At 57.2% G+C, this 23,475-nt stretch overlaps 2 protein-coding genes across 7 annotated transcripts; both read left to right on the top strand.

Annotated features, from left to right (window-relative positions):
- The first annotated feature begins 1,402 nt into the window (after window positions 1-1,402).
- Nrbp2 (nuclear receptor binding protein 2) lies at window positions 1,403-10,610 on the top strand. 2 transcript variants are annotated; one of them, XR_003302708.2, is made up of 19 exons: window positions 1,403-1,611; window positions 2,069-2,191; window positions 2,259-2,360; window positions 2,466-2,555; window positions 2,720-2,760; window positions 2,857-2,951; window positions 3,078-3,101; window positions 3,176-3,259; window positions 3,338-3,393; window positions 3,487-3,582; window positions 4,424-4,556; window positions 4,667-4,769; window positions 4,858-4,908; window positions 4,983-5,118; window positions 6,270-6,323; window positions 6,405-6,468; window positions 6,566-6,621; window positions 6,709-6,902; window positions 10,233-10,610. XR_003302708.2 is itself a non-coding variant. In XM_026409920.2 (18 exons), the coding sequence occupies exons 1-18, from the start codon at window positions 1,495-1,497 to the stop codon at window positions 6,775-6,777; spliced, it is 1,494 nt and encodes a 497-aa protein (XP_026265705.2). In that variant the 5' UTR covers window positions 1,403-1,494; the 3' UTR covers window positions 6,778-10,196. The 2 variants fall into 2 exon arrangements, 1 of the variants encoding a protein (XP_026265705.2); XM_026409920.2 differs by lacking the exon at window positions 10,233-10,610 and having other exon boundaries at window positions 6,709-10,196.
- Window positions 10,611-11,591: 981 nt separating this feature from the next.
- Window positions 11,592-23,041, top strand: Puf60 (poly(U) binding splicing factor 60). Of its 5 annotated transcripts, none has more exons than XM_026409917.2 (12): window positions 11,592-11,685; window positions 15,294-15,377; window positions 17,642-17,737; window positions 17,850-17,939; window positions 18,817-18,867; window positions 20,909-21,070; window positions 21,154-21,246; window positions 21,385-21,598; window positions 21,680-21,870; window positions 21,979-22,114; window positions 22,277-22,512; window positions 22,596-23,041. In XM_026409917.2, exons 1-12 carry the CDS (start codon window positions 11,662-11,664, stop codon window positions 22,893-22,895), a joined length of 1,677 nt encoding a protein of 558 aa, XP_026265702.1. In that variant the 5' UTR covers window positions 11,592-11,661; the 3' UTR covers window positions 22,896-23,041. The 5 variants fall into 5 exon arrangements, with proteins under 5 accessions (XP_026265702.1, XP_026265700.1, XP_026265703.1 ...); XM_026409915.2 differs by having other exon boundaries at window positions 15,297-15,377; XM_026409919.2 differs by lacking the exon at window positions 11,592-11,685 and adding an exon at window positions 12,440-12,456.
- Window positions 23,042-23,475: the final 434 nt, after the last annotated feature.

The raw sequence follows: 23,475 nt of genomic DNA on the forward strand, positions 1-23,475 counted from the left end.
CCACAGTGGCAAAGGACTGGTGGGACAGAGCTCAGGGGGGGCCAGGTGTGTGTCCAGTTGTCCTTTTCTAGTGGTCACTGGACAACAGGCACCTCCTCCAGTGGAGGTGTGTGATGGCACATATGAGTGCCACCAGCCTCCTCTAGGATCTCGCTGGGTTCCATCACTTAGGCACAGCTGACTACTTCAGAACTTGCACTTCTGAGCGGCTGGCTTCAGTCTAACACTGCCAGGCTAACACCGTGGCTCCAGGACCTGCCATCAATCACATTGTGCAGGACACTCCCAGAGCCTGGAGGCCATGGGAGGCGCAGGGTTTGACTCTGCAGCCTGCTGACAGTTAGGGTCAGGGTGGACGCTCAGGGCAGGCCACAGGGTTCTCATCGGAACTCCAGAGCTGGTGGGAGGGCGCAGAGGGAGCGGTGCTGGTCAGCAGAGTTTGCTGGGGGTTAAATATAAAAGTGGGCCAGCACTGTTTCCAGAAAGAGAAGGAGAAGAAGAACTAGGACCCTGCAGGTGTGAGAGGGAGGATCTGTGGGGAGGCAGCGGACAGGGTGTGGTGAGGGTCTCCTCCTGGAGAGGGGATACACTTACGGGGGTGTTCTCCTCCTGGCTCCACTGTTGCAGACGAGCTTACAGTGGAAAGAGGAGGGGCATGTTTGGAGAAAAGAGAAAATTGGCACCTTGGAAGGTAGGCTTGTGCACTGAAAGGGAAGCAGGAAATTGGGGGCCGGTGAGAGATTTGTAGTCATGAATTAAATTCCAAACTGTTGGTGTGCTGCTGTATTATCAGCCACCTTCAGTGGCCTTCCTCCGGGTTCCCTTTAGTACCGGCGGGGTGAGCCGACCTCACTTCTGAGTCTGTGGGGCTTCCCCGCAGACCCTGGGGGCAACCGGGAGCAAAGCTGACAACGTTCGGCCCCTCACAGGCGTCGTTGGGGGATGTGCGTGGCCGCAGCCGGGTGCGGATGCTGTGCCGGAGGAAGAGCTGAGGCATAATGCGTGCAGTGGCGGATCTCGGAGCGCCTGGTCTGGACCACAGGGGTCTCCATGCGCGCAGGGATGCCCAACCGTGTGGGACTCGCTGGCAGCGGCCTGCGGGTGCGCGGCACGGCGCCGCTCTGCGGGGCGGGGCCTCTGCCGGCGTGGGCGGAGCCTCCGGAGGGCGGGGTCTGCGCGTGAGACCTGGGACCCGGCAGGGCGGGGCCTGGCGAGGCCGCGGAGGGCGGGTGGGGCTCGGCCGCTCGCCTGGGAGCTCCACTCGGGCTCCGGCCCGCAGAGGCGGCTCCGGAGGGGCGGGCCGGCTCCACCCCCGGGCCCGCCGCCCGTCCGTCGCGCGCCCGCGCCTCCCAATTCCCGGAGCCGGGTCGGGGCTCGAGGCGGCGGCGGCGGCGGCTCCACTGGGCTCCGGGTTGGCCGGCCAGGCGCGGGGCCAGGGCGGGCGGCGGCAGGGCGGTCGATCGCGCGGAGGGCGGTGGCCTGGCCCGCTGAGCCATGGCGGCCCCGGAGCCGGCGCCGAGGCGGAGCCGGGAGCGGGAGGACGAGAGTGAGGACGAGAGCGACATCCTGGAGGAGAGCCCGTGCGGACGCTGGCAGAAGCGGCGCGAGCAGGTGGGCACCGGCGGGGTGACGCCGCCCTCCCGGAGCCCCGGGGACGCGAGGCCACGCGGGGCCGTGGGGGCTCCGTGGCCTCGCGGCGGCCTGTCCACAACCCACGTCCTGGGTGGCCCTTGGCCCTCTTGCCTGGGACCCACGCCCTGGTGAGGAACCTCCATTCCCTGAGGACCGTCTCCTTCGGGAGACTTCCTGGTCCCTCCCCACGACTCTGGGATCCACCGCTAGACCCTAGGGGATCACGCTCCAGAACCTGAAGCCGCTTCTCTCCACCTCTGCCCAGCCCCCGGATATCACCCCTGGACCGCTGCGGGCCAACCCGGGTCCTGGCCCCCAGCTTTCCCATAGAGCGGATCCAGCCCGAAGCGCACTCTGGCCAAGAGAAGGGAGTGAGAGGGACCAAGTCCCCAACCTCGCCCTAACACAAACGGGAGCATTTGTACCCCGTCCCCAGGTGAACCAGGGGAATATGCCCGGGATCCAGAGCACATTCCTGGCCATGGACACGGAGGAGGGGGTAGAAGTGGTGTGGAACGAGCTCCACTTTGGCGACAGGAAGGCTTTCGCAGCCCATGAGGTGAATCCCATCGCCCTCGTCCCCAGTCCTGTCCCGTGATGGCCCATGACTGCCCCCCTCCTCCCAGGAGAAGATCCAGGCCATGTTTGAGCAGCTGGCGCTGGTGGACCACCCCAACATCGTCAAGCTGCACAAGTACTGGCTGGATGCCTCTGAGGCCCGTGCCAGGGTGAGCTACTGGGCGGAGTGGGGGCGGGGCGTGGCCTGGGTCTGGGTGGAGCAGCTGCGGGGACCCACCCGCAGTGGCGGAGCCGTGAGCCCGCCCGCCCCACAGGTCATTTTCATCACGGAGTACGTGTCATCGGGCAGCCTCAAGCAGTTCCTCAAAAAGACCAAGAAAAACCACAAGGCCATGAATGCCCGGGTATGGGGAGTAGGCTGGGGACAGGGAAGGGAGGGTGGCCTCTGGGAAAGGGATGGGACTGGAACACAGGTCAGCCCCAGAAAGGGGCGGGGCGGCGGGTGGGCTTCGCAGGCCCTGCCACTTCTCCTGCGCCCACCCGACGGGAGTCCTGCGTCCGCTGCCAGGCCTGGAAGAGATGGTGCACGCAGATCCTGTCCGCGCTCAGGTGAGGACCTAAGCTTGTCCGCCTGCTTGCCCTGCTGCGCTGACCTCTCTGGCGCCCCGTGACCCGGCTCTGCCTGCTCTCCCCCAACGCCTGCAGTTTTCTGCACGCCTGCAGCCCCCCCATCATCCACGGGAACCTGACCAGCGACACCATCTTCATTCAGCATAACGGCCTCATCAAGATCGGCTCTGGTGCTGGCGGGGAGGGGCTGGGCAGGGGGGCAGGGCTGGGGGAACCTGTCACAAGTCGAGGTCAGAGGACACCCCACACCCCAGGCCGCTGACACCCGCTCTTTCTCCCCGTGGTCTTCTTCACAGTGTGGTACCGCATCTTCTCCAATGGTTCGTGCCGGATAGGGGTGGGGATGGGAGCCCTGGCCAGGCCGGTCTGCTCAGCGCCTCTGCCCCTTCTTTAGCGCTCCCGGATGATCTAAGGAGCCCCATCCTTGCTGAGCGAGAGGAACTTCGGAACTTGCACTTCTTCCCACCAGAATATGGCGGTAAGTCTTGGAGGGACCTGTGGCACCTACCCAGCCTGCACATCAGTCCTACCCACCTGCCTCACTCTTCCCTTTCAGAAGTTGCAGATGGGACCGCTGTGGACATCTTCTCTTTTGGGATGTGTGCACTGGAGGTACTGGCACCTTTCCTCCTAACCCATTCCCAGCTGGCCTCCACCCCATCTCATGGGTGCTGTCCCTTCCCCATGTTGGCCCTGCAACCTCAGATGGCTGTGCTGGAGATCCAGGCTAATGGGGATACCAGAGTCACAGAGGAGGCCATTGTTCGAGCCAGGCACTCACTGAATGACCCCAACATGCGAGTAAGCAGCTTGCCACTACCTCTACCCCCAGCCTGAATCGATGTGCCCAGTGTAGGGCCATTGAGGTACTTAGGCAGGCCAGAGGTATGGCCAGGTTAATGCAGGGGAAGGGTGTGCCAACCTCTGGCCCACTGTCAAGAAAGACTCCACTAAGAGCTCATGCAGGGTTGCAGGCCTGAAGGGGGTCAGAGCATTAAAAGAACAAGGAAACCAGAGAGACATTCCCTATGTAGGTACTAACTATTTTATAACAGTAATAAGGCTGAAGGCTGCCCAAGGCAGTGGAGTGAGCATTTGCACCCAGATCTGCCTGGCTCCAGGTCCCTGCCTTTAAGATCCAGGTCCAGCTTGTGTGGAGGGCTGTGGTGGGCACAGGGCAGGCAAGGGAGATAGAGAGATAGAGGTCCAGTGGCTTTGGACCAGAAATGCTGTGTGGCTTGCATGCTTCTGTGGACGGGAGATGGGAGAACGGGACCTGACTGGGCATGAGAGGCCAAGGAGGGCACCAATGTCTGCAGGGTAGGGACGAACCAAAGGTCATCTCCAGAGCTGGGTCTAAGTTGGGGTGATCAAAAGGGTTTAGACTGTGGGTAGGAGAACCTGCATCTGTGAATTGGGGGTCATAGCACTCGTTCCCCACAATTCCTATGAAAGTCAAGGAAAGTAGAGCTGATGTTCTCATGAGATGCTGTCTCCTGTGCATGTTCCTGCAGCATCCCTGAGTGGGGAGGACATGGGGATTGGGCCCCTGGGTCCTGGGGGGCTCCAGGGTACCTGCTGTCTTCACACTGTGGGGTTAGAGCAGAGAGCCTGCCCCACCCACCTCTCCTCCCCACCCCAGGAGTTCATCCTCTCCTGCCTGGCCCGGGACCCTGCCCGACGGCCTTCTGCTCACAACCTCCTCTTCCACCGAGTGCTCTTCGAGGTACACTCGCTGAAGCTGCTGGCAGCTCACTGCTTTATCCAGCACCAGTGTAAGAACCAGGCAGCGGGCTGGGCCAGGGACCTAGGGTTGGAACAGAGAAGAGGCCTTGCAGGGCCTGTTACTCAGGCCCACCACCCTGAGTACTGCTGTGGCCCACAGACCTCATGCCTGAGAATGTGGTGGAAGAGAAGACCAAGGCCATGGACCTGCATGCTGTCTTGGCAGAGGTCCCCAGGCCCCAGCAGCCCCCAATGCAATGGCGGTGAGCACCGGTTGCCCAACAGCCTCCCCTCTCCCTCCCTGCCTGCCCCTGGCCAGCTACCACTCATGTACCTCCTGCCCTGTGCCAGGTACTCAGAGGTCTCCTTCTTGGAGCTGGACAAATTCCTGGAGGATGTCAGGTGAGAGCTGGTGTGAGACTGGGAACAGGCTCTTCCGGGCCTGAACCCCCAGCCATATCCTGGTGTGTCCCCAGGAATGGGATCTACCCACTGATGAATTTTGCTGCTGCTCGGCCCCTGGGGCTGCCCCGTGTATTGGCTCCACCCCCGGAGGAGGCCCAGAAGGTCAAGACCCCGACTCCAGAGCCCTTTGACTCTGAGACCAGGAAGGCAAGTTTCTACTCCTGCTGTGTGAGCTGCATCTGACAATGGGCACCCTTCTCTTGGGGTCTGCTTGAACTACAACCCAGCTGTCCTCCAGGCTGGGAGGCCAGATCTAGGCTGGCCCCTTTGGGGGCTAGGAGTCTGTAGGACAAGCTGGGATACCTGTCTTTCCCAGTGGTTCTTCATTCCTGTAGACTCTCTCCTACCCTGCTGCCTGCCTCCATCCCTCAGTGCACTGAACAGCTTTCCTCTAGAAGTCTCACTCACCACCCCCAGCCCTGACCACAACCCCTGGATTGCTTACTCCCAGACATTTACATCCTGGGACTTGCCCCTCAGGCCCCCAGGCACCAGGTTTCCCCAAACCTCCCTTCCTGCAGGGCTGCCTCCTGGCCAGGGTCCTCTCCTGGTCAACCTCAGCCCCTCCCTCTCTTGTTTATGCCTGTACCCAGGTCCTCAGGGCACTGGAGTCAGGCAGACCTGGATGCAAATGCTCACTCACTGCCTTGGGCAGCCTTCAGCCTCTCTAGGCCTTATTACTGTTATAAAACAGTTAGTACCTACATAGGGAATGTCTCTCTGGTTTCCTTGTTCTTTTAATGCTCTGACCCTTTCAGGCCTGCAACCCTGCATGAGCTCCTAACGGAGCTGACTCTGGCCTTAGATGTGTCCTATGGCCACTTCCCTGATCCTGGCTACCACCATTCCTCAACTGATAATCAACCAATCCCTGCCTGGCCTCCTTCCCCCTGGCTTCCTTCCTTCTAGTGCAGCCTGAGTTCAAGTCCTAACAGTCAAAGCTGCCTGGCTCCTGGCTGCCCAGAGAGTTCAAGTCGCAGTCCAAGCCCCAGGCTCTTCAAGCCTATTCTTGCTGGTTCCCTGCACTTGGGTGCTGTCACATCCAGACTGACCACCCTCTCCCCTGCTTCCAGAGTTCCCTCCTTTTCAAAGCAGTTTCTCTACTCTGAAAACTCATATTCACCCTTCAGTACCCAGCCCCAGTGCCTACTGGAAGTTTGCCTTAACAGCCAAGTAGCCAGCACTGAAATTGCTTTCTAGGTTCCCCTTGGAGATTTTTACCATTTTAATCCCAGTTGTGCTTTCTGGGTCTCTTGGCTGAGTTCCAGCCCTTGTGACCCTGGCCTCCTGGTCCCCAGGTGATCCATATGCAGTGCAACCTGGAAAGGAGTGAGGACAAGGCACGCTGGCATGTGAGCAGGGCCCTGGGCTGGGCTGGGAAAGGAAGGGCCTGCCAACTTTGACTTGGCACCGACCACACCCTCCTGCCCCAGCTCACGTTGCTTCTGGTGCTGGAGGACAGACTGCACAGGCAGCTGACCTACGACTTGCTTCCAAGTAGGCGACTGGGAACGCCCGGCTGCAGGCCTGAAGGTGGGCGGTGGGCAGTGGTTGGTGCCGCAGCCTTATGAGTTCCCATGTGCCCTTGTTGCAGCGGACAGCGCCCAGGACCTCGCGGCTGAGCTGGTGCACTACGGCTTCCTGCGCGAGGTTGGCAGGGTCGGGCGTGGTGTGGCTTGCTGGGAGGGTGCAGGACTGCTCTGCCGCAGGTCCCCCATGCCTCCCTCCCCTCTTTAGGATGACCGGTTGAAGCTGGCCGTCTTCCTGGAGACCACCTTCCTCAAGTACCGTGGGGCGCAGGCCTGATCCTTCCAGCCCTGGAAGCCCTGCCCTGGCTCTGCTGGCTCAGGGCTGTCCCTGTGGGGAAGAGTCCAGCACTTCTTGGAGTTGCCTTCTGCCTGCTAGCCTGGGAGCTGATGAGCACCTACCCTGTTAGTGAGGATCCCTGGCCTCCTTCAGCAGCATGGGACCCTGAGGTGGTGGTTCAGTGGCTGAGGCAGCCAGCGTGGGGGTACAGGGTGGGATCTTCCATGGACAGACCTCCACCAGGGGAATCACTCCATCACTCTGGGTTGAGCCATCCTAAGTTGGCACCACAGACCCAGGCAGGGTGCCTGGACCTCATAATGTGATGGGGCCCCTGCAGCTGTCATAACCAGTGCTGGGCATCAAACAGGGCCAGACCTGGCTGGAAAGAGGGTAAAGAGCCTGGAATTGAGACCGTGGTCAGCAAAGCCCCTGGTCCCATGCAGAACAGCCCTGCAGTCCCCCTCTCTGACCTTGCTCTGAGACCAGGATCTGGGGCTCTGGCACCATCACCAATACCCCAGCCCCTCTAATGGGCTATTTCTCTCCTGTATTACCTGGCATGGAGAGGTCAGAGGTCAGGTGTCCTCCCAGACCTCCTCCCTGGAGCAGCTGTATTCTGGGCCTGGAGATGTGGGCTTCTCTTTCTCTGTCTCTCTCTCTCCCACCCAACTCCTGTCTGGATTTCAGAGGTTTCATTACTTCCATGAATTCTGCCTCCACCTCCAGTGCCCTTTCTTGAACTGCCTCTCCTCCAATTTCAAATTCAGCTAAATGATCTCAAACATTTTAAATTTTATGTATAAATTTAATGTATTCAGGTTTCTGTTTAAGCATTTCAAATGTCAAACCAGGAAGGCTCACTAACTGTATTAGTTCTATATTGCTGCTGTAACATTTATCACAACCTTAGTGGCTCAAAACAACACAAGTTTATTATAATTCTGTAGGTCAGAGTCTGATACAAGTCTCACTAGACTAAAATCAAGGTGTTGGCAGGTGGTGTTTTCCTAGGTTGGCAGGTGGTGAAGATCCTAGGGGAGAACCTGCTTCCTGCTCATTCAGGTGTTGGCAGAATTCACTTCTACACAGTGGTGGGTCCTGTTTTCCTGCTGGCAGTCAACTGGGGACCACTCTTCATTACCAGAAGCGGCCTGCATTCCTTGGCTCTCCTTCCTCCACTCAAAGGCAGCAGCAGTAGGTTGAATTTTAGCGTGAGCCAGATATCTGGTTGTCTGAAGCCAGGAAGGTTCTCCATAAGGACTCCTGCCTGCAATTGGGTGGACTCCCCCCAGATAATCCAGGAAAATTGCCCCTCTCAAGGTCTCTAAGATTAATCACATCTGCAGGCATATATTTTGCCATATTAAGTGGCATTCACAGCTCCACTGATTTGGGAATGGATATCTTCGGCAGGGGGCATTCTCCCTACCATACCCCCTTAACCAAAAGCCCAAAACCAAACCAGATTTGCCAAGTCATATAAAATAAATTAAATGAACAACTATAATGAATCTCAAGTTATTTTAAACATTCTAGTACTCTTTACAAATATTTTCAGATTCTCATACCTTTCATCTTAAAATTGCAGATTTCAAATAACCTGCAGATTCTAGGAGAGAATCCTGTTGCTAAAATGATTGTGCATAGTCTTCAACAGTTTGAGTGGCAATCACACAACTGATCTGAACTTAAAAACACCGATACTAACATTGCTGCATTTAGTCATGCCTACCTGAGTTTTTAATGTTAAGTTCTATCTTTTCAGAATTATATGCATATTATTTTTAAAATGAAATGGTATGTGTGAGGCCAATAATAAATGCAGTCTCCTACCCTGACTTTCCCCCCGTTCACCACTCTTAGCTGTTTCTGCAGACATTCAGAACCCACATTTTTCCACCCTCAAGCACACTTTAGTCCTGTGTATTGGTTGTTCTACATGAGGTGTCTCCAGGTGGCATCCTCTGGAGGGAGGAGTCCTCTGCCTCCTCTGATACATCACCCCAGTGTGATGGGTATTATAGTTCTCTGGGTGTGAGTAAGCTTCATTACCAAAAGTCTCCACAAAGAACAAGGTATCCTAGTCTAGGTTATATTTTCTTTCTTGTACAACCTTTTCTGTTTTCCCTGGAGTTAATAATTGTCTTTTTTTTTTTTTTTGCTTAGTTTTCTGATATGGATGCCATTAATTCATTTTTAGATTTCCCCGTGTAAGTGTGACTCTCCTCTCAATACTCCACAATCAAGGCATAACTGACTAGTTTCTTCTTCCTGGAGTCCCCAACTTGTTCTTGTATTCTGGCCCCACTCTTAGCCTGGGTCACCCTTCACCAGGGTCCTGGAGCCCTTACTCTGTGACTGCATCCCATGCTTTCCTCTTCCTTTGCTGCCCTGAGAAGCAACATCTTTCAAGTTGCCTGGGAGAGGATGCATGGAAGATTATGGGTTCTTTCCCTGTTTGTCCTTATTCAGACCTCACACGTTTTTAAGTGTATCTGGATACAGAAGTTTGATTTGGTTGAAAGTCACCTGTCCTAAGATTTTGAAGGTGTCATGTCATTTTCTTCTAGTTCCAAGAACTCTCCATGCCTCTGTGAATGCTGGCCCTTTGCCTACAAGCTCTTCTCTCTCATTTTCTCTCAATCTTTTCTTTGCCCCAGTAACTGTTTCATCCATTGTCCAGAGATGAAAATTTTCTTGAATTACTTCTTTCTTTATTTTCCCCTTTCCTTATATTCTGGACAATTTATTGAGATGTCGGACGCATCTTTTGAGAGATGCAATCATGTGTCTAGGTGCCCAGGCTCTGAGAAGATCTGTTGCTCCTTGCAGCATGAGCTCAGTTGTGCCTGTACTTCCTCATCTGGAGCAGTGGAGGGAGACCCTCTGCAAAGGGTCACTATAAGGTTGGCATGAGCTCCTGTATGAGAAGCCAGAACAGTGTCTGGAACCAAGCATCTGTCCCTGAAAGCTGCCCCCAGACAGTAGTGCTTGGGGCTCCCCCTGGTAGTAGTGGTGAGATCCAGCCCCAGGTTTCTGTGCCTGGAGAGTACTGACTGATCTGATTATGATAGTTGACATTTTCTAGCTATCTGGCTTTGTTGTTATGCATTCTGGAAGATTTCAACTTTATCTTTCAATCCTATAGAACTGCTCATGTCCCTTTCACATTTCTCTTTTTTGGGGAGGGCATGTACCAAGGATTGAACTCATGGGCACTCAACTATTAAGCCAAATCCTTAGCACCCCCCTTTTTAAATTTTATTTAGAGACAAGGTCTAAGCACCTCGTTGTTGCTGAGGCTGTCTTTGAACTCGCAATCCTCTTGTCTCAGTCTCCCAAGCTGCTGGGATTATAGGCGTGTGCCACCAGGCCCCTCTCACATTTTTTCATTTGGAAGATATCTATCTCTCTCTCTCTCTCTCTCTCCTTTGATTAATCTTTCTCCACAGAAAACCTGGAAGAGGATGCATGGAAGATTATGGGTTCTTGGTTTTTGGATGTGACATCTCTGAGGATGTCTTAGCTTTGCATTCTTCCTCTGCTCCTCTCCTCATCCTCAAATACTGTGATCTTGGACTGGCCAGTTGCATTTAATGGTAAGATATCCTTCTTGCCTGGGGCTTGTTATCTGGTGAACTTGGAGGCCAGGCATCTGGCTGGTATTCTACTAGACACCCCGGCTGCTAATCTTTTCTTTTGACTTGCTGCAGAAAGAAGAGTTTGTGGAGGCTGGTGCCACATGTGGGGAGGCCAAACTTTGAAAAGGAGGGTAGAGGAGGTAGGGGAAAGGGCAGGAGTCTCACTGCCCCACTTTCAGAACAGGGCCAGGCCTCAGTGCTCCTCTCCTGGAGCCCCAAAGTACCTGTAAGCCCTGGAGGTAGGGACAGAGGCCTGGATTCTTCTCAGATACTGACATCCACAATCCAGTCTGCTAAAGTAGCTCTGCTTCCACCCTTCCCCAGCTCGGCGTCCCACACCCTTACCCTCGTGTTATTTGCCTTTTTAACGCTACTTTTCTGTCATTTTAGAGGGGTTTCAGGAGGGAGGGGAGGAAATTATTCTGCCATATTTTACTATAGGTGTCTATATTCAATTCTAAAATTTTCCAAGGTTGGTAAGAGACCTTAGCCAGGGAAGACACTTTTGTTGCCTTAGATAGCTGAAGATGCCTGAATTTACAGAAGTGGTTTCTTCCAGGTATATAACTGAGTTGAGGTTTTGGGACTGAGTACAGCCTATGGCAAATGTCAGGGGAGCTCTTCCCACAGCACAGATGGACACGTGGGCACCTTTAAACGTAGCTCAGGGCTGACTGGAACCTCCTTGCATACTGTTCCTACAGGATAGGCTCCTGAGCCATCTTCTGGAATGCAGGGCCACCGACTGCATGTCATTCCATCTAGGAAGCAAAGCACCCATTCAAATCACTAGTAAGGAAAACAGGCTGACAATTAAACGGACTCTCCTGACTTCGGAGATGTTACAATGTAAAACGATGCTTCTCAAAATCAGTGCGGTCTCAGCTGTCCACGCAGACTCCCTCGGCCCGGGGGTGGACGGACCGCTCTTTTCCCCCCGCCACCTCACGGAGAGTAAGCGGACGTCTGGTGCAGTTTGCAGCAGGCAGAGGGTGAGTGGCCGAGCTGGGCGTGACGCAAGCCTGCGCGCAGCGGACCGCCTCTCCCCGCCCGCTCCTCCAGCGAGCCCCGCCCGTCTCGAGGCGTCCACTGTTTCTCGCCTCCCGGAAGCGCGTTCCTCCCTCCACGTCGCAGGCACAAGGTCGTTATCGCGAGAGTTTCTAAGCCGGCGCCCAGATCGCGCGAGACTGCGGAAGCAGGGGGAGCGTGTGGCGCGCGCGGCGGCCGCGACGGACGCAAGATGGCGACGGCGACCATAGCTCTCGTAAGTGAGCCCCCCACGGCCGCGGGCGAACCTCGACTGTTGGGAGCGGGTCTTCGGCCTGGCCAGTGCGCGGAGGGCCCCCGGGGACGCGGCGGTCTCCCCGGGCCCGGCGCGGAGCCCCTGCGGCCGTGGGGCGCGCGGGGCGGGGGCGGGGCGGGCGCGCGCCGGCGGCGGGCCCGCGGCTGCAGCTTCCGGCCCGTGGACTCCAGCTTCCGGCGGCGCGGCTGGTGGGCCGGCCCGGCACCGGTCTTGGGTCCCTGGCGCGCAGTGCGCCCGCGGTCCCGGCGTCCGCTCCCCGCCTGCGCGAGTGCGCCCCGGCGCGGTGGAGCGGGAGGGCGGGCCTCGGCTTCCGCCGCTGCTCTGCAGGGAAGCGAGGCCGAGGAGGACGTCCTCCCTCGTCGCACGTCGCCGGGCAGTCGCTCTGTCCCACGCTGTGTGGGAGTCTTTGGAGCACTGTGAGGAACCAGGCAGAGGCAGTGACCGCCTACCCCCCGGTGCCTGGTGCTGGGCGGCCGAGGGAGTGTGCTCAGGTTGCGTGGGCGCTCAGAAGAGTCCCTCCCTGCTCGGCTCTGCCCGCCTCCGCCGGCGCAGAGGGTGCAGGAAGCGTTAGTGTAGAGGGAGAGCCCTGTGCACAACACCACGACACCGCAGCCCGTCCTTCTTCCCACTTGGCTTAAGCTGCACTCCGCTCCTTGGACCCTTTCCCTCTGCACTTCACCCCTTTGTTACCTGCTATTCTCCCCCAGCCTACACCCGGAGGGATGGGCTAAGGTCTGTTTGAGGAGGCACCTTGGTCGGATCCATAAGATCAGGGAGTGCAGGGGGGCTGCCATTGACGGGCTCTGAGCTGAAAGTTGGGGCAGAAATTGTAGGATGCCTCAGCGTGTGAGGTACAACCCAGTGTGTGAACCTTACATCATGGATAACTTTCTACCCTGCCTTGCTTTTCTTGAAGCCATATGAACAAATGAAGCCAGAGGGTTGAGGACTTGATGCTTGTCCTTGGGCAGCAGTGCAAGTTGATGGCAAAGGAGAGGGAGGCGCTGAGACAAGGATTAGATACCTGGGAAGCTGTAAGAGAGTGAATGGCTCAGCTCAGGGGGACTTCGGGGTGAGCTGGGGTTCAGCTCTATTATGGTGCAATGAGAAACAGGTAGTGTCATTGTTGAGATGGACATGGGCAGCAAACTGGGGTTTTCAGTGGGGTGTTTGTTGCCCTTGAAATCTCCCAGGCTTGCGACAGCAAGCTCTGGAGGTCTGACACGTTTCTCTTTTAATCTTGTTTTTTTTTTTTTTTTTTTGTGTGTGTGTGTGTGTGTGTGTTTGGTGTAGATGATTGAACTCAGGGCCTTTAAGCCCACTCTTCCACTGAGCTGCACCCCCATTCCCCGCTGTGCAGGCTAGGCACAGTGAGAGCCTGTTCTCACTGTCATGGTGCTTCAGCTTTTGTGGGAGGGCGAATGGAGCTGCTGAAATGGGCTGATACAGATGGGGTAGGGAAGGACACAGAAGAGTCTCATCTCTTTGGACTTTCTGCTGCCTTGTGTTGCAGAAACAGGTCAGCAGCCCCTTTCCAACAAGGCTCATTTTTATTGCATTGTCTGACTTATTGTTTCAATCTTCCCTTCTCTGCTGCCAGGCCTGCTTCAACTTAGGGTTCATCACCTTGGGTTTTTTCTCGATTCCCCGTGAACAGTCATCTTCTCACAAAGGCCCTCCTTGGTTGCTATAGCTTAATATGCCTCATACTTTTCATCTTGTGTTTTTATTTTTTTCTTAGTGTTCCTTACTACAGAAATCATCTTAGATGTCAACTGCATGTTGTTTGTAAGCACCTGACCACAAGACTCCAGAGGAGTTGTTTTTCTCTCCCCTGTTGTGGTGCTCAGCACTGAGTCTCGTCACATAGTGAGCAGCATGGTTCCATATGAAGGGACCTGAATAGATGGCAGATAGCCTTCTCTAGCCAGCCCCACTCTAGGGGTCTGACCCTGATACTGTTAACAATGCTAATTGCTGCAACCTGTGGCTTTCTTTCCATGTGCAGGTACTGGCTACCTAAAATACTTCATTTCAGAGAGACTCAGTAAATCTTCATGGCAACCCTAGAAGAGAACATTCCCTTTTACAACTAGGACCTAAGGCCTAGATACGTTATGTTATTTGTCCTAAGTCACTTAAATTTTTTGTCCTATAATGGAAATAGTTTGTTCTGGGCAGAACTGGTGTTTGCACCCCAAAGAGGGGACTTCCTGTCCCTCAAGGTACTGTTGCCTGATGCTGGGGAACATTATGTCTTCAAAGCATGCCATTTTCTTTGCCAGAGGGTGACAGCATATGACTAGATACGATGATAAGTGACGGTTTTCTTCACACTTTTTTTAGAAATTGGTTAGAATAGAACTCTAGACTCAATATGATTGATTAAAAGCTTCATTCTTCCATGAATGGGATGAATAGGGTGGGATGTCCTGTGGAATATCTTCCACTGGAAGTCTCATGTGAGCTGTGTCCTGCTCTCCGCAGTGTCCTGGTCCACACGTTGGTTGGTGTAATTTGGGGGAGCAGGAAGTTTTACGGTGCCGAGGTTTACCTGTTTACAGATGTCTCGGGCTGCACCTGCAGAAACAGCCTCTGCTCTGTGGGAGGGAATGTCAGAGGGCCCTCTTGGTTCTCTGGGGTGCTGTTTCTGAGCAGCAGTGGCACTGAGCTGGTCAGTGGAGCATTGGAAGCAGCTCCAGGCAAGGTGGGGTGTGGGGCTAGGTTGGCCAAAGTGTTGGGGCCCCTTGGCCAGGTCTCCCCAGTGGGCCAGCTGTGTTCTTCCCACACCTTTAGAAGCCTGAGGATCTGAGTAGTGTGCCTTGGATGAGTCAACTGGCCTCTGGTTCTGTCTATGCATGGCTCCAGGGTGGGCATAGCCATCCCTTCTTATTCTTGATCCGGGATCAGGGAGGGGTGCATTCTACCTTGTTCCTGCTGCACAGCCTCTAGGAACATGTGAAGGCTCTTTACCAAGTTCTTCCATCCCCACAATACTGCCTACCTCCTGTCTGCCCTTGCCATTCATAGGACATGGCAGTTGCTGTTCTCTCTGGGTGTGGGTCCAAGCTCCCAGTTGCCCTTGGACAGTGTGCTGTTGGGGAGGGGGGCTTGGGCTTGACCAGAGCCTGTGAAAGGACCAGGACTGATGCTAAGCTGAGGGCTGTCCACATGTGTACAGGCTGCTGCCTCAGGAGGAAGGTGGTCACCTTGTCTTCCAGCCTGGCCCAGTCTGTCAGCAGGAGAGGGTAGCTTTCTTTGGCATGGGACAGGAGCACCACTTGCTCTCTACCTTTTCCTCCCTGTCCGTTCATGGGGACTTGCCGCCATTCAGGTCTGCCCCAGGATGCTCTGCTTTTTGCCAGGATCTGGGCAGTTGTAGGTGTTATCGTGGGTTGAGGAGTGGGCAGTGTAAGTGGGGGTAGTTCTGGGACTATTCAGGGGCCCAGCTGAAGCTGGACCCTTCCTGTGCCCTTGAATAGCCTTCCTTGCTCAGCCCTTCACTTGGGAAGAGGAGAGGGCCTGGTAGAGTGTGACTTTCAGTTACAGCGTCTCCTTCCTGCCTGCAGCAGGTCAATGGCCAACAAGGAGGGGGGTCCGAGCCAGCAGCGGCGGCAGTGGTGGCAGCGGGAGACAAATGGAAACCTCCACAGGTACTGATCTCAAGCATCCTCTCCCTCAGGCACACCTGTCTGTCTGCCCGCCCGCCCGCCTGCTTGCCTACCCTCCTGCCTGCCCACCCGCCTGCCTGCATGTCCCTGGGGCCAGAGAGGCCTGGCTAGGGCAGGTGGGGAGAAGCCCAGGGATCCTTCCCTGCCTTCTGAGCAGACATCGTCTGCAAGATGTGGCGCCCATCCCTGAGCCTCTCCTGATCCCTCCCCACCCTGTTTCTGGCCTGGCTTCTCTCCTATGGGTCTGTCCTGCCTCAAGCCCCGGTTAGGGCCTGGCAGTGGGCTGGCTGGGCAGGGGCATTGGGTACTGCTCTTCAGGTGTGCTTGCTCCTTGCTGCCAACTTGGTACAGAAGGGGGTAGACTCTCTGTTGCAAGACAGGCAATGTTTTGTTTAGAGCCAGAAGTACAGATTTTCATTTTAGTTTTGTTTTTATTTAGACAACAAAACAACATACAAAGTCAAAGCACAAGTGTGGGAATCCAGCCCCCACCTTCTCTGCATCCCAGGCTCAGGGTGGGTGAAAACAGGTCTTGTCCTGCTCTAGTAAAATGACCCATGGGAGCAAGCCCTCTGGGAAGTGGAGCTGGGCTCTGTTGTCACTGGGTGACAGGTTCTTTGTGCCTGTCTGTGGCAGTACCTGCCACCAGAGGGTTCTGGCAGGCCTCTCGGGCCTAGTCCCTCCTCCTGGCCCCCAGGCACCCTCAGGAGTGGGACAGGGGTGTGGTGTGTCGCCTAGACCCTGGGAAGCTTTGGGTCTGAAGCTCCAACCCCAGCTGCTGTCCAGCAGCCATTGGTGGGTGGGAGAAGGGCCTTTTGTTCATCAAGACAAAGAGGAGATTGAAAAGTTTCTAGGGGGTGAGGGGAACTGGCATTGATTTCCATGGTGACAGCCTGCTCTAGCATTCCAGCTTCTGCTTGGGCCCTCTCCCACTAAGGAGGAATGGGCTTGGGGCCAGCTGGGAGGGCAAAGAAAGGCCTAGTATGAGCCATACTGCAGCCCACCCACTGCCAGACCTTGCTATATCCTGGGGCCTGTTTGCAGTTCTGGTTGCCCAGGAAGGCCTTCTAGCTTTCATACCCTTTGACCTTGGGCTAGAAACCCCGCACTCAGGAGTCCAGGATGGGGGTCTTAGAGTTTGGGTCAGCTGAACCCTGCTGGCTTCCTTTGATCCCCAGCTGTTGCTCCCACTCGTGGTCTGGATTCTTTCCTCTCTTTCCCTCTCAAGGCTGTGTCTGGAAGCCGGGAACTGTGTTGGTCTTTTGAGTTGGTAGGCAGGCAGGCATGCTCTGTCCACCCTCCATCCCCCAACCCCCGCTCTGCTGGCTATAGTGCTGGGCTTCTCTCCCTGCTTGGATGGCTATGTCCCCCTGCAAAAACTTGGAAGTGGATTTGACAAAAGGAATGTAAACATGACCCTAAACATAATCCACTTAGGTTCGCAGCCTGCTGTGTCGAGCCCACCCCTGCCCAAGTGCCTCCTGGTTTGTTGACGTGGTTGGCTGGGTGCTGTCTCCCTGGGGCTGCTCTGTTCCTGGTTCTCCCAGGGGACTTAGTACATGGTGAAGTCTGATAGAGGCAGGCTGGAGCCCCCTTAGGGCTCATGTGGCCTGGGAGTGCCTAGACTCTGTGATGTGTGCACAGGGCCTTGTCCGTAGGGCCAAGGATGAACATTGTCAGGAAGGAGGCCCTTTGTCTGTACTTGCTCCTTGGCTGGCTCCTGGAACTCGAAGCTGTGTCTGTATCCATAACAGGGGCTGTGAACAATCTTAAGAGGCCAGGATGCCAGGTGGCATAGGAGTAAGGAGTCCCTTGAAAATACCAGCCCTACTTCTCCTGCCCTGGAAAACAGCTAGCCTGGATCCCCTGCAGGAGGTGGGATGGAAGCTCTGGGAGCAGTCTGGCAACAAGGGCTGGCTCCTTTCCTATCACCCCCTACCTGCCTTGGTAGCTCCTAAGGAGTCTTCTGTGGTCTGGGCCCCTTAACTGCTCCAGGATGGTGCAAGGGCCCCCAGAGTACCCACTTGCCTCAGTCTATGTTCCACCCATGGGTCCTGGGGGAGAAAGGCCTAGGATGGGGACAGCAGAGTCAGAAGGGGGTCCTATATCCACGCAGTGAGTAGACAGCCTGGTGTTGGGCTGGTCCCTCCCTGGGAAGAGGCTGGGGAGATGGAGGGTGGGGTTCTGGGACCACACAAGGGAGACCTGAGCCTGCTGCTACATGACTCCCTTGCTTCACCTTCTAGGGCACAGATTCCATCAAGATGGAGAATGGACAGAGTACAGCCGCCAAGCTGGGGCTGCCTCCCCTGACGCCTGAGCAGCAGGAGGCCCTCCAGAAGGTGAGCACCTTCCTCCTGGGCCTGTGGGCGTGGCTGCTGAGCTGGGTCAGTGGGGGCACACCATCTCCCTGCAGGCGGGCCCCCCAGTGCTCCTCACTGCTGTCTCTCGCAGGCCAAGAAGTATGCCATGGAGCAGAGCATCAAGAGCGTGCTGGTGAAGCAGACCATCGCACACCAGCAGCAGCAGCTCACCAACCTGCAGGTGAGCCCCACCACTCTCCCTCCACCCCCACTTCACTGCCTCGGGGGCTGGCTCTGCTGGAGGCTGTCCTGCCCAGCCTGGGCCAGGAGGCCTCCACTGCCCCTCCCCATCACCTACACCATCTCCTCCTCCTCCTTCTCTTCCTCCTCCTGTGCCTGTGGCCATCCCCTAAAGGTGTTATGATTCTCATATTCTCAAGGACTCATTTCTCAAGATCCCAGGGTCCTCCCTGAGGCACCAGCGGCCCAGCTTTTCTGCCTGTTGCTCACTATGGCCCCTTCTCACCTGCCTCCCTGCTCCTTTTCTGTAGCTCTGCCCCATTCACCCTTGGGGTCTCCCCCACACCCTTGTCCCCCAGGCTGTGCACAGCTATAGTGGCACTGTGTAGGGTATGTCCTCCCTACCCCCATGGTCAGGCCCCACCCTTCTGCATCCAGACCACCTGGGCTGGGACCCAGGACTGAGGGGACAGTCTAGGGGTGCCTCACTGGGCCATGCTCTAGACTAGAGGCTCTGCTTTCTGTGTGGGGCCAGTAGGTTCCTGGGCCTTGTGCCCCCCCCCCCCCCCCCGCCCAGGCCAGTCCTCAGACATTCACGCTGCCAGGAGATGTCCTGGCAGTTCACCGTGCTCCATCAGTCCCTCTCCTCCCTCCCTCCCTTCCTTCTGCCCTGGTCAGTCCTGCTGCAAAGTCTGCAGGGCAGGGCACCTGGGGCTCTGCGGCCCCCCTGGGCAGGTGCCGTTGCAGTGTGGGAAGGCAGGCGGGCCTCCCTGGCAGGGCGGGGACTCCGGGCCTGGCCGCTGTCTGCGTGAGGTGTTGACGAGAGCGGGAGACTGCTCGGCTCCAACAGACTGAACTCTGTCTTTACTGTCTTTCAGATGGCAGCAGTGACAATGGGCTTTGGAGATCCTCTCTCACCTTTGCAATCGGTCAATAGAAATGCTCACTTCTTCCGGGGCTCATGTCCTTAGTCAGGGCTAGAGGGGGGCAGTGCAGCCCACTGCTGGGGACCTTGCTCCCCTGGCCGGCCCTGCCCGTCAGCTCTGGACGAGCACAGCAGAGCGCCAGGCATGGCGGGGCCAGTGGTGTGGGCACCCACCCCGGGACCGCCCCTGGGGAGGCCTCCATCTGCTCTGAGGGCCCGCCTTAAAACTAACCGGCCAGGTAACTGCGGAGGGCAGCCGCGGCAGCCAGCCAGGGAGGGTAGCTGCCGGTGCCAGGCTCGTCTGTGCCCTGCTGCCCCACGCAGGGTGCACCACGGGCCACCAGGTCGCCAGTCTCCAGGCTGCCTAGGCTCTTGGGTTGGGCTGAAGACCCTGAGGAGAGAGGGGTCCTAACTTGTGGCCCCATCAGACCCTGGAGGGAGGACGGAGGGGGGGTGGGGGGTGGGGGGATGAGTGAGTGAGAAAGGGAAGGGCAAAGATTTGGGCCATGGGCCTGGGCTGTCAGCAAGGTCTAGAGGCCAAGGAGGAGGCAGAGGCCATAGCTGTGCGGGCTGCAGCAAGCAGAGTCTTTTCCTGCCCCACAGGCAGTCTGAGGCGGCCAGACACCATCCTGGGGATGATCCTGAGGGGGAGATATGGCCCTTTCTCTGGGGGCCATTTGGAGGACTTGGGCCAATCCTGAGCGAGCTTCCCTCATTGGGGAGACACTGTGTGTCAGAAAGGCAGCTGTCGACCCTCTGAAGACACCTGGGCTATGGGGGTTGTGGTCAGGGAGAAAGCTGTTTGCCCACCTGTAGATGGGGAGTCCCACCTTGAAGGGGAGGCATGGCCCTTTCTTGGGGAACATAGGCCTGAGGGACAGATGGGGCTTCATCTTGATGTAAGTGGAAGCCTGGGGCCTATTTGTTGGGGAACCCAGTTTGAGGAGGGAAGAGTCAAGTTTTCAGAGACTTCCTAGTTTGACGGAAGATAGTCCCAACCATGGGGAGTCCTGTGTTGGGCAGCTAGACTCTAAGGGAGGGGCCAGGCCTGTGCCAGGCTTTTTGACACAGATAGGAGTAAACTGGTCTCTGCTGGGGACCTTCACAAGGGCCAGGGGAGCCCTTGTTCATGTTCAGGCAGGGTCCTGGGGCGTGTCTTCCTATGGCCCACAGTGCTTGGCTCTGGAACTCCCTGCCTGGCACAGCTGTGAGGTGGCAGGGGAGAGATCCCCATTCTTGAGGGTTCAGGGAGGTTCCTCAACGCAGTGGCCCAACCCACCACCAAGGCTTGCCAGTTCCCCAGCTCCAGGGAGCCCCAAGGTTTCTCAGTTGGGTTCTCCGCTGCCTCATGACACTTCTGGGGACCAGGCCAGTGGCTCTTGCCTGTGCTCTTGTGGCTCCAGGCGTAGGCTCTAGCAGCTCTTTTCAGAGGGGAGCGGGGCGTTGGGATGGGAAGAGTATAGGTCGCTGAGCCCCTGCCTGAGTTGGTCCCGCATGAGCGACTATTCCTCGTTCTCTCCAGGGAGCCCCCGCCTGGGCTCCTGAACTCCCCTGGGGTTTCTTCTGGGCAGTGGCTGCCCCATCTTCTGTCACCCTCTCTTCTGGCCTCCATGCCAGCCAGTCCCTCCAGCTTGGATGACTCCTCCTTCCCTTTTCTGTTGCAGTACTTGGCTGGGAAGGTGGGAGGATCTCCCAGCCCGGCCCGGGGTACCTGACCCTGGGACTGGAGGGTGAGCGTGGTGGGAGGGCGCAGAGCCCTGCCTCCTGGCCACCAGTCAGTTTTGCAGCTGCAGTCTGCCTGGGACTGGGCGGGCTGGGCTCGTCTGTGTACTGCTGTTGGGCCTGGCCTTCTTCAGGGTGGGGTCCTGCTGACCCCTGTGCCTTGACTTTAGGGGCCAAGCCTGCATCTTGCTGCTGGGTGGGGATCACTCCCCACCGCAGAGTTCATGGGGCAGGTGGGTGGGCCAGGAGGGGAGAGGGCTGCTAAGCCCCTTGCCTGCCTCCCTGACAAGCCAGTGGCTCTCTCTCCTTCTGTTCTGCTATAGATGGCAGCTCAGCGGCAGCGGGCACTGGCCATCATGTGCCGGGTCTACGTGGGTTCCATCTACTATGAGCTAGGGGAGGACACCATTCGCCAGGCCTTTGCCCCTTTTGGCCCCATCAAAAGCATTGACATGTCCTGGGATTCTGTCACCATGAAGCACAAGGTGAGCAGACTAGGTCTACCCCAGTTGCCTTGGCCTACCCTCCTTGGGGTTCTTCCAAGCCTGATAGGGTTTCCTGTGTCTAGGGCTTTGCCTTTGTGGAATATGAAGTCCCAGAAGCTGCACAGCTGGCCTTGGAGCAGATGAACTCAGTGATGCTGGGAGGCAGGAACATCAAGGTGAGGGTGTGGATGCAGGTGTTGGACTTTTGGGCCTTGAGAATGTTCTGTCTAGTCTCCCAGATGTGTCGAGCAACCTCACAGAAACCTGCTGTGACTAAGTCTGACAGGTGCTCTTGGTCCCTTTCCCTTCCCCAGGTGGGTAGGCCCAGCAACATAGGGCAGGCCCAGCCCATCATCGACCAGCTGGCTGAGGAGGCACGGGCCTTCAACCGTATCTATGTGGCCTCCGTGCACCAGGACCTCTCGGATGATGACATCAAGAGTGTGTTTGAGGCCTTTGGCAAGATCAAGTCTTGCACACTAGCCCGGGACCCCACAACTGGCAAGCACAAGGGCTACGGCTTCATTGGTGAGCTGGGGGTGCTGAGGAGAGGTGGGGGCCCACCTGGTGCTGGGACTGGCCCTCCTCACTGCTGCTCCTGCCCTGCAGAGTACGAGAAGGCCCAGTCGTCCCAGGATGCCGTGTCCTCCATGAACCTCTTTGATCTGGGTGGCCAGTACTTGCGGGTGGGCAAGGCCGTCACACCCCCCATGCCCCTGCTAACACCTGCCACCCCAGGAGGCCTTCCGCCTGCTGCCGCTGTGGCCGCAGCTGCAGCCACAGCCAAGATCACAGCTCAGGTGAGGGGGTGGACAGGTGCTCTAGTCATTTGAGAGCCAGCTCTTGATATGGTCTTGGGTGGAGGTAGCCAGACTGGGGACCGAGTGTGGTTGCCTTCTGGGTTGCAGGAAGCAGTGGCTGGAGCAGCTGTGTTGGGTACCTTGGCAACACCTGGACTGGTGTCCCCAGCACTGACCTTGGCTCAACCCCTGGGGGCTCTGCCCCAGGCTGTCATGGCTGCCCAGGCTCCTGGAGTCATCACAGGTGAGTCTGAGTAGGCCAAGGCTCTCCAGGCATTCCTGCCCCTCATTTCCAGGCTCTCTGCCTTCACCTGCCCAGGGTGGGCTGGCCATGGCGACCAACTCTGCTTCCTGCTAAGGTGGGGGTTGGGGGGATAGCTGCTGGACCTGGTTGGTTTTGCTGCAGGTGTGACCCCGGCCCGTCCTCCCATTCCGGTCACCATCCCCTCTGTGGGAGTGGTGAACCCCATCCTGGCTAGCCCCCCAACACTGGGTCTCCTGGAGCCCAAGAAGGAGAAGGAAGAGGAGGAGCTGTTTCCTGAGTCTGAACGGCCAGAGATGCTAAGTGAGCAGGAGCACATGAGCATCTCTGGCAGCAGTGCCCGCCACATGGTCATGCAGAAGCTGCTGCGCAAGCAGGAGGTGGGTGAACAGGCCCTGGGTCGGGATGTAGGGGTGGAGAACATCTAGGCAGGCCACAGTGCTCAGCTGTCTCCTCCCCACAGTCCACAGTGATGGTTCTCCGCAACATGGTGGATCCCAAGGACATCGACGATGACCTGGAAGGAGAGGTGACAGAGGAGTGTGGCAAGTTTGGTGCTGTCAACCGTGTCATCATCTACCAAGAGAAGCAGGGCGAAGAGGAGGATGCAGAAATAATTGTAAAGATTTTTGTGGAGTTTTCCATGGCCTCAGAGACTCACAAGGCCATCCAGGCCCTCAACGGGCGCTGGTTCGCTGGCCGCAAGGTGGTGGCTGAAGTGTATGACCAGGAGCGTTTTGATAACAGTGACCTGTCTGCGTGACCTTGGGCCAGTTTTCTGGACTTGCACTTGTTCCTTGTTTCCTCTGGGTTTTATAGTGATAAACAGTGGTGTCCTTGGGACCAGGCACTCGGCTCTGCCAAGCCCAACCTGTAGTGTGCATAAAGTGCAGATGCTGCTGGCCCTGAGCATCCCTGTGTCCGGTGGTCCCATGACCCAGCCTGGGTGGGTGGATGTGCAGCCCCCTAGCTTGGCAGAAATTTCCAGTGGAGAGGGCGTGCCTTCCGGTGGAGCTGGGGGCTGGTCTGTGCAAGCGGGCTGGGCGCCCTGCTGTGCTGTGTCCCTGGGAGTGGGTTTGCCGCCATCGCCCACGCTCCTAGTGCTGGGGGAGGCCTAGTCGCGGATCTCAGGCACTTAAGTTCAGGACGAAACGAGTGCCTTTTTCCCCGCCCCGCTTGTGGTTCTCGGGGTCGGGCCTACAGGTGCAAGTGTCTGGCCGCCGCCGCATCTCGGTCCTGGGCGGGGCGGAGCGTCCCGGCAGGCTGTGCGTGCTGCCGCTACGGGTCCTCGTAGGCGCCGCAGGGCCTTCTGGGGGCTGCAGTTCCGGGTGGCGAGGGCGGGC

Source organism: Urocitellus parryii, chromosome 7 (assembly GCF_045843805.1).
Source record: "Urocitellus parryii isolate mUroPar1 chromosome 7, mUroPar1.hap1, whole genome shotgun sequence".
Taxonomy (NCBI): domain Eukaryota; kingdom Metazoa; phylum Chordata; class Mammalia; order Rodentia; family Sciuridae; genus Urocitellus; species Urocitellus parryii.

Bases quoted from the DNA above. Each gene is read 5' to 3' on its own strand.
- Puf60 (XM_026409917.2), top strand. From the start codon at position 11,662: ATGGCGACGGCGACCATAGCTCTC. The intron at 21,599-21,679 runs GTGAGCTGGGGG...CCTGCCCTGCAG, and splicing joins CAAGGGCTACGGCTTCATTG to AGTACGAGAAGGCCCAGTCG. The intron at 22,513-22,595 runs GTGGGTGAACAG...TCCTCCCCACAG, and splicing joins AGCTGCTGCGCAAGCAGGAG to TCCACAGTGATGGTTCTCCG.
- Nrbp2 (XM_026409920.2), top strand. From the start codon at position 1,495: ATGGCGGCCCCGGAGCCGGCGCCGAGGCGGAGCCGGGAGCGGGAGGAC. The intron at 3,583-4,423 runs GTAAGCAGCTTG...TCCCCACCCCAG, and splicing joins TGAATGACCCCAACATGCGA to GAGTTCATCCTCTCCTGCCT. The intron at 6,469-6,565 runs GTAGGCGACTGG...CCCTTGTTGCAG, and splicing joins GACCTACGACTTGCTTCCAA to CGGACAGCGCCCAGGACCTC.